The sequence below is a fragment of the Electrona antarctica genome (assembly GCF_951216825.1).
Source record: "Electrona antarctica genome assembly, chromosome: 12".
In the NCBI taxonomy this organism is placed as follows: domain Eukaryota; kingdom Metazoa; phylum Chordata; class Actinopteri; order Myctophiformes; family Myctophidae; genus Electrona; species Electrona antarctica.
This window is the reverse complement of record NC_136793.1, coordinates 42,468,799-42,483,108: the sequence shown is the minus strand read 5'-3', so window position 1 is coordinate 42,483,108 and position 14,310 is coordinate 42,468,799. Positions and strand designations below refer to the sequence as shown.

The following is a 14,310-nucleotide window of genomic DNA, read 5'->3' as shown; positions in this document are numbered from 1 at the left end:
TAGCGCGCCACTCGGTGGCGCGCTATGAGCTTGTAGATCTGCTATTTTTCAATAGCTAAATTATAACAATGTTTAAAACACCAAAAGGGGTTCCCGCCCAAAATGGGTTAAGCCCTGTCACAACACGGACAAGATAAGCCTCCCTAGACAGGGGACCAAAGTATATAAGCAGTAGAACTCTCTTAATGCTTCTTCCAAAATACATTTTTATTTTACGCACGTCAGCTTTTCCACTTTATAGCATTTGCAAATGTGTATTTTGCGCCGTCTGTGTTTTCATGTTTTAATTGCTTGTGTTGTCACTGGCACTGACCTTGTTAAGCTGCGCGTGCTTTAAGTGTCCTCGTTCTACTGTCAAACACATGCAGACGTTCTTTGAACGCCATTCAGGATTTGAACAATAAACAGCAATCACTGTTGTTTGCATGTAGATACCGTACAAAGCTGCAGATCCTTTTGTCCCTTTCACTTCAAATGACCTTCTTTATGTCGCCGCAAAAAAGTGAAAGAAGAAAACAACAACCATGGAGCAAAATGCCCAAACAAATAGAACAGGATCCACAGAGCACGTCGGGGCAGGATTAGGAATCAGCATGCGACGGAAATATTAATATGCAGCATCAACTGTTAGGCCAAATCTGGACGTGAGAGTGAAATTAATTTGATTTATTTGTCTATTAGATTAACCTTAGATTCAATTTTGGGATCACTGCACGCTCACTGGCATATTAGATTCACACCGATGGTAAAATGCCAATACTTTCACTTGAAGCCTGTTCATAGCACATCCATTCCACCCTAGCAAGACTTTGGTTTCATTATATGTTCATGAAGCCACATTGCATTGTACTCCATGTTAAATCACAGGACAAATAAGATCAATTCATTGAACAAAAGACAAATTCCCAATTTCTCCATTTATGGCAGGGATACATTTTACTCTAAAGTTCCATATTTGTATTATGTTCAAACTACGTTATGTATAAAGAACATAGCTATTGGGAAAATAGCTGGGAATAAAATAAATGCTTCCAATGTATGACTTTCTGTGACAAGTTGTACTGTACATTTACTACAGTTACTGGCCATCTAATATAACAGACTGTAGACATTACAAATCAATGAACCGTTGCTAAGAATTTAATTAAACTAGAAGCTCTATTGGCCAGGGTAACTTTAATGTTGATATCCTCATCATTTGGGAACTACATTTGTTATCAACAATACAGTTGTGGTATATGAATACCCATGGAAAACGACTGTAATGTGATGGATGAACCATGATGCATTGGTACTGTACTATATATGTATGTATGCGTGCGTACAGTATGTATATGTCTGCGTGCGTGCGTGCGTGCGTGCATGCGTGCATGCGTGCGTGCGTGTGCGTGTTTGAGAGAGAGAGAGAAACTCATGCATTATGAATGAATAATACACTACTTTTTAAACTAAAATGTTAGTGGAGTAAGCAGACGATGATTGACAGGATGAAGCGGAGAGGAGCTCTGCAGCCAGCCAGGCTGCCGTACATGCCCCATGTGGGCCTCTCATTAGGCCCTGATGCCATGCTGGCAGTGTGGCCCCATTCATACTAATCTCTCAGTCCTCCCCTGTCTCTGCTCTGCTCTTGAATCCAACATTCTGTCCCTGCAGTCTACTGGTCACAGCCACTGAGAGGGAACGTTAGAAAATGGAATGACCTTTGTCTTAGGTCAGTGATTCTCAACCTGTGGGTCCGGGGCCCGGGGCCCACTGGTGGGCTGTGAGGATACGGCAAGTGGGCAAATAACTGGCAAAACACTTTGGTGTTTGTAATAAAATGAAAAATGGGTTTTCATTGTCATACTGATGAATAGGAATACTATGTTAGTTCCATTGATCCAAGCTGGAACACAATCGGTTGATTGATCATGAAAATTAACATGCTCTAAAAGTGTACGTAAAAAACAAACAAAAAAACAAACGGAACATTTCAAAAGCATTTGCGGCCCACCCATCCTGTAGGTGGCCCACGAATGCTTTTGAGATTTTCAAGTGGACCTTAATCCCGAAAAGGTTCAGAACTACTGTCATAGGTGCATGCATGGCCTGGTCATTTATCACAAAGTTAGATTCGAAATGTCTAGTTCAGATTCATTGTCTTATAGTTGAGACAGATAGGAGTTGAGAGTTGAGAGCAGTCAGTGGAGTGGAGGCAGAAGAAGACAGTGTCCTGGAGGAGTTATTGGGTTTCCTCACTACTACAGCATCACAGGAAGACACACGTTGATTGATCTCTGACTGTTGTTTTGGTCGTGACAACACAGAATGTAACAAAATCAAACAAGTTTCTTTTCTTCCATCAGGGGAACCCTGTGGTACTCTTGAGTACCACAGGGTACACAGCATGGGAAATACCCCTTGTCTTCAACTCTGTCTTATCTTGTCAGGAAAGGTTCTGCACCCTTAACTCCTCATCTGACTGTGCTCAGGGATCTTCTGTAGAATGTGAAGCCAACATATTCTGCCGCGTGGCGCTGTATAGTTCTATTTCTCAGGGGAGACAGAGGGAGAGAGATAAGCACAGTGGATAATCTGAAGAAAGCCTAGTTTAAGAGATTATTTTTTTCTTCATCTCAAACTGTTTGTGTAACTGTATTTGTTCAAGGTTAGAAGGGTTTTATCGTCACATGCACTTACAATACAGCTGTGGCAAGTCTAGCAACGCTGCAGGAAGTGAAATGTGTGTACTTAGAGCCTCCTCCAGTGTGGACAAAAATAAATATACAGTAAGATTAAAATAGACATAATATAATTTACAAAATGGCAAATAAATAAACAAATAAATACAATTGCATCAGCACAATTGCGTGTGTGTGTGCGTGTGTGTATGCGTGTGCGTGCGTGTGCGCATGCGTGTGTGTGTACGCATGTCAAGTACTCGTGTGTATGCAGAGTATACCAATCGATCCAGTTTCAGAGTCATAGAGTTTGTTCTGGAGCATAAAAGACAAAAATGTGTGTCTGTGAGCGTGTTTGACAAGTGTTAGTACAAAGTACGAGAGTTGTCGACAAAACACTTTGCTCCCAACAATGTCCCAGAGCAGGACTTGCTGATCAAACCTGATTGCTGATCACACCTGATCAAACATTGCTTTCTCACCATCCTATTTTGCTGTATCTGCTGTTTTTTTCTTCTTCTTAATAAGGTTGTTCATTTGTTGAAGCAAACAAACCACAAAAAAAACTCTTATGGGCTAAATGCAATATTGCCATTTTAAGCCTTATGTTTTTCACTCAATGTAATGACCCCACTGGGACACGTAGCCTACAGCCCGGCTTCAATGTAATGACCCCACTGGGACACGTAGCCTACAGCCCGGCTTCTGGGAGGTGGCCCCACTGGGACACGTAGCCTACAGCCCGGCTTCAATGTAATGACCCCACTGGGACACGTAGCCTACAGCCCGGCTTCACCCCACTGGGACACGTAGCCTACAGCCCGGCTTCAATGTAATGACCCCACTGGGACACGTAGCCTACAGCCCGGCTTCACCCCACTGGGACACGTAGCCTACAGCCCGGCTTCACCCCACTGGGACACGTAGCCTACAGCCCGGCTTCTGGGAGGTGGATTTGTTGCCCACAGTAATCAAATTACAGTCGATTTGCTACCAAAACGGAAACCAGGGACGATTAACTATGGCTGCAAGGAGAACGTGTATTCACATTTAAAATCCTGACCAGGTGCCTCGTGCTGCAAAAAAAAAACCACACACACACACACACACACACACACACACACACACACACACACACACACACACACACACACACACACACACACACACACACACACACACAGAATTGATGCTCCCTTTGTGGTCTTACTGGTCTATTCAACAACGTCTCAATCCTCCATTTGTCATTATCAGGTAAATTCTCCTCTGTGGCGTACACTGCTGGGAGAGAGAGAGCGAGAGACAGAGATAGTGTGTATGTTGTGTCTGGCAGACTGCGGATGAAACAATGACAAATACACAGCTATTTACAGATTTGCTTTAATGAATAAAAACCTATTTATATATAGTATGTTAATACAATATACTGTAACTAGCACATCTGCAGCGTTTGGAGGTGGTCTTCCTACTCTTCTATTGAGAAATGGTGTCAATTAATAATGATATTGGACATTGTAATTAGGCCTGCCTCTCTCCGTTGTAGCTTTAATCTAGTATGCAACAATCATAATCATATTTAATTCTATTAAAGGCAATTCCAAACTTATTTTGATAATAACATTTTATTTTAATCTTTAAGGTAGAGTATGTTAAGGGACAACTTCACCCATTGTCAACCTATCTGCATATAATTGGGCTCCTCACTAATGCTCATTAAAAGATGAGCATTAGTGACCACATTTCTGTCTACATACAGTTGGGTGCCACCGATATTGTCCCTTATCATTTGACCCATTTAGGCCTGACCTCAACATTTTAAAAAATCCTTCTAAATCCTCCAGTTTTCTGAAATAAATAAATAGCAGACCTACAAGCTCGTAGCGCGCCACTCGGTGGCGCGCTATGAGCTTGTAGATCTGCTATTTTTCAATAGCTAAATTATAACATAATGTTTAAAACACCAAAAGGGGTTCCCGCCCAAAATGGGTTAACTGTCCTTTTGCACAGATCACGCAAACCTCAGCAAAAAGAAAAGGACAATATCGATGGCCTCCAACTGTACATGGTCATTTAAAGGCAAACATGAGCCAATTTTCTAATTTTGTTTTTTTCGGATTAACATCTTTATTTCTTCTTTATTTTGGACATACAAATTATACTAAGATCCCCAGACCATTTCAATAGTTTTTTTGGTGCAAGTGAGCAAACTTCTACAGTATATCGGAGTGAAAGGCTAGTTTCCAATAGCTTTGGAATCCCCCCTGATGATGTCACTGGAGGAATGTTTCTGACCTGTGTGTGCGGTGCACAACTGCAAATGCAGCCCACTTTGAGTAAACAGAAATGGTAGCATGGCATCTTACAGTATAATGAGCATAGTGGCAACCTATTACAGTATATGAAGATGACGTTGAAAATGGGGAAAAAGTGGTCCCTTTTTACAATGTACAGTAACTATCACATCTACAGTGGTTGGAGGTGGTCTCCTATACTATGTCATCCATGGTGTTGGGTATAGGACAACTCACATGTCAAATGTCATTCAACGGCAGGTCCGCTCGGGACAGCGAAGATGAAGATGATGAAGACCGACGGGGGCGGAGCTGTACTCTGCAATACCAGAACGCCATGGTCCGAGTGCTGACCCACTTTGTGGCCGAGTCGGCCGATCCCAGAGGTCAGACAAGCTTCATGCTGGGCTCCGATTGGCAGGTGGATATCACTGAGCTTGTGTGGGACTTTCTGAAGGTAGAGGACCCGCACATCGCACAGCTGCTGGATGGGAGAATACTGGTGGGACTGGACATGGGAATGACCACTATCCAGGTATGCTGTGTATATGTCGGTGGTTGTAAACTTCTTTCAAGGACCCACGTAACTCTGAGCGTATACCGGCCTGGTGAAAGTGCAATACCCACTCACTGAAAATAGCCGATCTACAGGCTCACAAGTTACAACACAGTTGTGTTGTGAGCTTGTATTTTTGCTCTAAGTTCCATTATGACGTCATGGCCAGAATAGGGACACTAGTATGTCATGTGGTTAATTAACATCATTAAGCACTTTCCTTTCTCCTGAGACATAGTGCATTTGAAAACAAACTCCTGATGAATGACAAGGTCAATGTGGAGGCAGTGATAGATTATATACTGCAGTTTGAATAACGCCCTTTCACAGACGCCCCATTTACACATTAAAATGTGATCTGTATCTGGATAATGAACGATCCAATCTCACCATTAATTACGTTTACACCTGGCTAACGTTGAGATGTGATCACGGTGTGAGAAAGACCACCTCCAGATGTGGTGTAGTGTGTGTGGCAGATCAGATAACCTTCTGATTCCAATGTGCGTTGGTGGAAGCTTTGTTACTTCAGTAAAAGTATTGGCGTAACAATGTAAAACTATGGTAAAGTACCCATACATGTTTTGAAGATAGTTAGAAATGATAAACAGTTTTAGGGGTTTTGTATTAAATGTATTAAGACATCCAAAATCATTATTTTGCGATGCAAGAGTGCGGTCTAACCAACTCGGGACAGTCCTATCTAGCATCAGGGTCTTGATCTCTACAGTGTTGTTAGCTAAGATGTCGCACTGCAGTGTAGACCCCTGGGTTAACGAAGTATATACTTTTTGTGGTTACGCCTTACACAGTACTTTTTTATTCATTTATTTATTTATTTTTAATACATTTTTATTAAATTTTTTGGATGAAAGGCACAGGTACAGGCATACAAAGAGAATGCACACAAAGCATAATTCAAATTATTTGCCTACTGCAATCAGTGGCTTGCCCCTTGCCTCATTTTTAAAAATCCTACCCCCAAACCCCTGCACCAACCACAGTTGACAAAAAAAAGAGAAAATATAGTAATGATTATAACAATTAAATGCAACATAAAAATCTATCAAAACAAATTGTAAATAAATAACAATACATTGTTTTGTTTTTTATTACATTAATTATAGATGGAACATTTTTGACAACTATAAATTACATGCCAAAATGGGGACATCAGGAGCGGTTAATACGATGTGTAAATGGGGTCTGAGTGCAGTCAGGTGCACAGCAAAACTCTGAAAGTGCACACAGCAAAACTCACCTTCAGACTAAAGACTAAATGAACAGAACACTCAGTGTGTCACACAGCGTGTCCTGGTGTCCCTCAGCTAGCTGTTTTGTGGTGGAGGCAGTGGCAGTGAAAGGGCCGGGCCCTTCCCCTCTCGGACCTTTCATTTGTCAGTGTCCTCAGGTTAACTGGATGAATTGCAGTCTCCTAATTACATCTGTGTAGAGAGAGGTACCCGCTGCCCAGCAGTGTGTTCTACTCATCCATCTGTCTGCCTGCAGACGTGCCATTACCTCCACACAAACATCCACACACTCCCACCACCACCTGTTTGGACAAAGGCCTGAACACTTTCACTGAACATGTAGTATAATCCCTTTGCCGCTTTACTTACTACTTACTACTTGCTTTACTTACTGTAAGCTTATTATTGATTTACGCCTTCAATAAAACGATTTATATTAATAAAAGCACATTATATAGTAGTAGTACATACATAATACTATAGATCAGTGAGAAACATTTTGAATCGTGGATCTTGGCTTGGCAGACATACGGGAATGGCATGGCTCCATGGTGGATCTCGGACGTCATGTAGACATGCAGCTTGTGACAGCAGTCATCTATGATATAGTACAATACAGTATCTATGACGTCTCTATTCAAATTGGCTAATGGGAGGGCGCCGGCGGGCAGATGTCACTCGGACGTAACCATAAACAAACCCAATACGCCCATATATAGGCAGGTCCGCAGCCACATCACCATATATAGGCATGTCACTATGACTCTCTATAAGATCTCCACATATGGGCACAAAAGGGAGACAGACAGACAGACAGGTACAATGGGTACTCTGACACTATGACTCAGACATATTGGTCAGATCGGGGTTCAACTTGGTGTGAGAGCCGCGTAGCGGCCTCGAATCTCTAGTGACAACAAATTTGGGCGCGGCTTTAGCGCAATCCGAGCCCCTCTGACTACCATTATAAAATGTAATGTAGCCTACAAATATTTTAAATGATATAAAACCTTTGCCAACCATCAGCGTGCACAAGACATTGGTCAAGCAGTTTGCGAGGTTAGCTCCAGACAAACACACACACAGACATACTCTTAGAGCCACGCTGTGTACAACTCATTCATTGAATAGCATCATCAATAGCATCCATGCCATCCTGTAGAGCAGTGGTTTTCAACCATTTTGATACTATTGATACTATCTCAGACCCAAAACTGAAGATTTTTTTAGTTTTTGTCCACAATTCCGTGCTGTATTGATGGCAAACGTTGATAAAAAAAATACATTATCTAATTGTGTAGACTTCTTGTAAAGGAATATTCAGTGATTTCACTTAATTCAAATATCACTTCTTTTTTTGTTTTGTTGTAATAATCCTCCCTACTATAGAGTGTGCTGACCATATAAGGAGTTCCTCCCTGTCCCCAGTTAACCCCTGGGGTAAAAGAAAACCTTAGGTTTCATTTTTGGCTAGGTGGCCAAAAATGAAAGTGAACCGGTGGCCCAGCCTTCATCCAATCAGTATAGAGAGCGGCCTTCCGCCAATCATGATCGAGCGGGGGTGTGCCTTGGTGTGCATGCTGTTGGCCTGTTGGTGTCCCCCCACTGTAGTGCGTGCATGAGCACATCTTGTTACTGGGGCAGACCGGGGGGGTTTCCAAATCACTGAATGCTCCTTTAACAATAATTTAACTCTTGAGGGCGTAAAATGAAACCAAATGGACCCGTAAGGGTCCATTTGGTTTCATTTATACGCTCTCGAGAGTTAAAGATCTATAAGGGTCCATTTGGTTAGCAACTCTCCATCATTTAGCTGGGGACCACCTGGAACCCCCTCAAGGGGACCCCCACCAGTGGTCCCCGGACCACTGGTTGAAAACCACTGCTGTAGAGGACTTTTCCACACGCAGAGCAACAGCTGACCTCAAACTGCTCTTCATCAATATTATTAGACTCCCCGTCTCTATAGGTTAGACTGTGTCTGACATTCATCTGGTTTGCCAGCAATAATCAGGGTTAAGAAGGAATAAACACAGGGCGGTTGGTTTTCTTTAACCTTTACAGAGGTAGAGAGGTTCCGTGAAGGTTAATCTGCAGAGTTGTTTAATGAGCCTATGAGTAAAGAGTCAACAAGTGCAGGGTGTTTTTGTGCATACACTTGCATAATGAAGAGGGGCTCGGCTGAAATGTTAGGAAAGACCAGCTCAGCTAAAACCAACTCCGTAATCATAAAAGAGCTGGAGGGATATATTGTTTGGAAGGGGGGGCGGGGGGGAAACAAATGTCACGGTTCACTCGTTTTCTTTTTAAAAGCCTTTGAAGTCACAATTGTAATCTGGGTTAATCCCAAGAGGCTTTTCTTCTTTCTCTCTGCTGTGTACCTCTCATTATCTCCCCCCCCCCCCCCTCTCTCTCGCTCTCTCTCTCTCGTCCATGTCAGGTGTTGTCCCCCTTATCGGACTCCATCCTGGCAGAGAAGACCATCACAGTGGTGGATGACAAAGTCACCATTACAGAGTTGGGGGTCCAGCTGGTCACTGGCCTCTCCCTGTCCCTACAGCTCAGCCCGGGGAGCAACAGGGCCATCCTGGCTACCACCACTACGCAGGAAGTGTTGCAGATCCCCAAACAGGTCCGGATGCTATACTGTATAACTCTTTTAACAAATAAGTCCTATGTCCCATTGGTTCTCAACGTCTGGTCTGGGGACTCGCAGCGGTCCAAATGGACCCTTACAGTTCTGTAAAGGGCAATAGATACTCCTTCCGACATTGGATTTCGGACTGGCTGTCCCGACTGTCCGAACTTGGTCAGTCAGGACATCTGGGGGTTCAGAATGACGCCTTTCTGCATGTATTGTGCTTAACACTTGACAGTGTAAAATGGGCTATCTCTGGAACACTAATCTACACTGTACAATTCATTAGTTAGTTATTTTAACTCTGAGAGTGGAGCCAAATGCACACGTTCCATGTTACAGACCTGTATGGGTTTTTAGATCCCTGGTGGTCCCCAAACCACATTTTGAAAAACAAACTGCTATACACAATACAATACAAGACGAACAGCAAAACACCCTGTGAGCTTGTAGATCTGTTATTTTTGCCATTTTGCCTTTCTTTTTTTTTATCTTTCAAAGATTTTCACCTATACAATATAGCATGGCAAAAAGGGTTCATTACAGTACAGTATCACTGATGGAGAAAACAACAAATGTGTGTGAATGACAACTTCCCTTATGTAATCCAAGCTGTCTGGATGAAGACAAAATCCATCCAGCAACACTGAGCATAGTAAAGCTAATAAGAATTATTATTTGCAAATACTGTTGGTCTGACAGACATAGAGCATATAATGCTAGATTTCTTTGCCTCCAACTATTCATTCATTTGCATTTAGTTTGACGGCTCTTTGAAATAAGACAGCCATTTGCATACTGTACTGGAGCTGCTGAAGCCTAAATTGTGCACTCCACAGAATTGATTACTGTTTTCCAAAACAAAAGACTTCATTTCAGCTGTGTGTGTCCAGCACATGTGCTTATACATACACATGCGCTTATATTCACAGTTTCACACATGCTTGCGTATACGCATGCACGCACAGTGCGCACACACGTGTTGTTTGTCCCACTGCATTCCTAACCCTCTTAACTCTGAACCTTGAAAGCTAGAAATGTGACTGCATGTGTTTCCTTGGGCATCGAATAGAAACTGCAGCTGTATACTTAATCTCCGTGAGCATGCAAAAGTAGCACTGAAAGTTCTGTAGCAAAAACATGACTTACAGCAGGGCCAAACTGTCCTATCATTGCTTTCATCTCTCATTTTGCCCTCCCTCCCTCATTGTGGCCCATTTGATCGCCCCCCCAGGGCGAGGAAGGACAGTGAAGAGTAGTTTATCTTCCCCATCACAGACAAAATGTCCATGCAGAGATAAGCAGGCAGCGCAGTACGTCTTCTTGTGTCAGTAATTAGGGAGCACTGGCGGAGCGCTGTGGGGATCTTCCCCCGGTGGCCCCAGGGATTTGTCCTCTGGCAATATTAAAAGGCAAACTGTGAAACTGCGGCGTGAGAAAAGGTCTTAAGATGCTCGTGTACGGAAAATCCCCCATTCGCATGAATTCTTCTTTAATGTTACGGTCTGATCTTTCCCCCCTATCTTTTAATCTGCTCCCCCTCTCTCACTCTCTCTCTCTCTTATCCCACAGAGCAGTAGCACTGAGGTAGCGAAATGGAAAGGGCTCAGTATACTAGATTTCAACTATACAGTATTCGTTATTAGGTTATGGAGAACATTATGTAAAATGGAAACATTATACATTGTAACATATACCATCTGTGTGTGTATTATGCCATTCTTGTTCAAAATATGCACTGTAATATGCTATAATAATATGTATAAATGTGCTTTAGCACTATCCCTGTTGGAACAGCATTCACTTCATATTTCTGTCCCTGACTGTATTATAGACACGCATCTAACTTATAGTGGGAGGTCTGAACAAAATAATATACTGTTATGTTGAGTGTCCTTATCTCAACCTGATCGATGCTGAAATATCAAATGCCAAAATTGGTCTGCTGTTTTTAAAATGTTTTCAGTCTGTCTATTGAAAACAAATTGGTCCTTTCTAGATCTATTGGTGAATATTGACTATTCCTTTGCTATGATCTTTAAAAGAAAAATAAATAATAATGTGAGGCCTAGCTAGGTCATACTTTTACTCAAGTAAATGTAGTTTTCTCTGCCTCTCTTTTCCACTCCCCTTCCATTTGTGTGTTTGCATCCATACTGCTGTATGTAGCCTACAGTCTGCATACTAACTGTGTGTGTGTGTGTGTGTGTGTGTGTGTGTGTGTGTGTGTGTGTGTGTGTGTGTGTGTGTGTGTGTGTGTGTGTGTGTGTGTGTGTGTGTGTGTGTGTGTGTGTGTGTGTGTGTGTGCGTGTGCATGTGCGCACGTGTGTGTGTGTGCGTGCACAGGAGGCCCTGATCAGTGCCTGGCTTCAGTTCAGTGATGGCTCCATGGCGCCACTAGACCTGTACAACCCTGACTTCTTCATCCTGACAGCCACCTCCCTGGACGAGGAGGTTGTCACTGTACAACAGGACCCCTCCTGGAAGTGGCCTGTCATCGTGACAGAGGCAGAGGGCCAGGGCTTGCTGGTCAGGGTGGAGATGACCGTCTGCGAGGTCTGCCAGAAGTTCAAGCGCCGCAGCATCCTGGCAGCAGGGAACTGCAATGTCAGAGTCAAGTTTGGCCAGACTGACAGCTCCAGGGGAGGGGGCAGCGACTATGGCCCGGAGGGAGATGACATGGAGAACAGGGCTAGATTGTCCCCATCTCAGGACAGGACAGGCATAGACTCTCATTACTATGGCAGCTCCATCTCCGACATGGAGGACGGGGTACTGAGGAGGGCCACCACCACTAAAAGCGGCATCATGCGCAGGCCCAACGGCGACAGACTGTCTGATGACAGCGGCCAGAATATTCCCATAGACTTCTCTGATTTTCCGGCGCAAGTCGATCTCCCACGGGGCCGCAACGTGGACGATGACCTCATACAGACAGCCCGGGGACTCACGGATCTGGAGATCGGCATGTACGCCCTACTGGGCGTCTTCTGCCTGGCCATCTTGGTCTTTCTCATCAACTGCATCTCCTACACCCTCAAGTACCGCCACAAGGAGATGTCCATCGAGGGCCAAGAGAGCATGAACCACGCCCACGACTGGGTGTGGCTGGGGAACGAGGCGGAGCTGCTGGAGAGCCAGGTCAGCCTGTCGCCCCAGCAGCAGGAGGAGCAGACGTCCATGATGGACTCCGGCGGCGGGCTGGAGGAGGGCAGCCAGCTGCTCAACGGGGGCTCCGTCCAGAAGAATGTGCAGGGCCAGGTGCACCGGGCCGCAGACGCGGGCTGCGTGGCCAAGGACAGCAAAGGAGACTCGCCCACGACCAAGAGGAAGCGAGTCAAATTCACCACCTTCACCACCATCCCGCCAGACAATGGCTTCCCCACGGTCAGCACGCTCAGCGTGAGCCACAGCCATGACATTAAGTGGGTGTGTCAAGACATGGAACTGGGTGACTCCAAGGAGCTTCGCAATTATATGGAAAGGTTAAACGACAGTGCTTTAAAAGAGGTGGCCTAGTGGACTCTGTAGCAAACTCACCTTTATGCCTTTGTTTACAGAAAGGTGGGCCTAGTGGACAGACAGATGCTGGACCCATAGGTAGTTGAAAAGGAGCTAATTTGTTTTTCTGAAACAAACTAAACTGCCAAAGGGTCATTGAACTCAAGACGGGAAAATAAAATAAAAGTCCTCATGCCACAGAGGACTAATGGCAAATGACTTGAAAGACATGTCCACGAACAAGGATGTCAGGTTGTATTTTTGACCGTTTGTTTATCTCTTTTAATCACAATTTAATTAATTGGGGGTTTTCATGAATTAAATGACCCAAACAACGTTCCAAGGGCAGATCTGCGTTAACTTTGAACTCTGAAGGATGTAATGTGACTAGGTAGATACTGTATAAGGTGTGTTTAGGCTGTTTTGTAACATTTTGGATATGACTTTGCAAAGCCAGATTCCTCACTGTTGGGAAGAGACAGCCCTGCATGTGGTTGAACTTGAAGCGAAAGGCACAACTTGGTTCACCCTCATCCTTCACAACACAGTAGAAGAGACAAACACTTGCTATGTATATACTGAACGATCCTCCACCAAGGCATTGTATTGTTGCTCTGTATATTGTATTTTCATATCATTTAAAGAATATACAACAGTATCATGTTTGTGTGGGTGTGTGTGTGTGTTAGCGTTTATTGACCATCATTATAATATGGTACCATTGTTGTCTACTCACTCTCTCAAAGGAGGTGTCTCAAAGAAGGGCTGTGGACAGTTCAGAATCCAGCCTACCAGTGACATCATCGATGGGGAATCCAAGCTAATAGAACATTTGTCATGTCATTATTGTCCAATGTCCACATGTTTTCAAAAACACAACAAAAAAATATATTTCATAATATTCGAAAGGCATGGAAAAGTTTGGGAACCCCTGCTCTAATGTACAATTTAGCTATTTTGTTGACACGCTGAGGAATGTGTTTGAGGAAGGGTAGCCACGCCAGCAAAAAGTTCATTATCCTAGTGCGTATATTTATGTATTAAAAACATTGTTCCGAGGTGGCACTTTACCCTTGGGTCACAGTATAATTTGCAGCTCTTTTAATGCTGCTACTGTAACTGTGTACAGTATACATACACTGTGTTTCAATTACAAGGAGCTGGATGGTCTTTAATAATGATGCATCTTTGGCTTCGTAGTGCTAAACTCAGGCAAGATTGTGGCCATTTATGCTTCCGTCAGCACCTATTAGAACACAGTACAGAAACATGACAACCACTGTGTATCAAAGGGCTATTAAACTGAATAATGACCGGACCGCGTGCTAATGGTGGCATTTCTTCCGTGACCCCTTAAAACTAAATTATTGTACAGCTTTAGACAAAGCCTCCAATTATAGTCTCATTAAAC

General features: G+C 43.6%; 1 protein-coding gene across 2 annotated transcripts in view; it reads left to right on the top strand.

Annotated features, from left to right (window-relative positions):
- Positions 1-13,536, top strand: part of LOC306933386 (transmembrane protein 132C) — a 222,321-nt gene extending 208,785 nt beyond the window's left edge. For both annotated transcript variants that reach the window (XM_079515590.1, XM_079515589.1), the window contains exons 7-9: positions 5,213-5,486; positions 9,201-9,392; positions 11,745-13,536. In XM_079515590.1, the coding sequence (XP_079371716.1) occupies positions 5,213-5,486; positions 9,201-9,392; positions 11,745-12,917 (1,639 nt within the window). In that variant the 3' untranslated portion in view covers positions 12,918-13,536. The remainder of the gene's footprint in view (positions 1-5,212; positions 5,487-9,200; positions 9,393-11,744) is intronic.
- Positions 13,537-14,310: the final 774 nt, after the last annotated feature.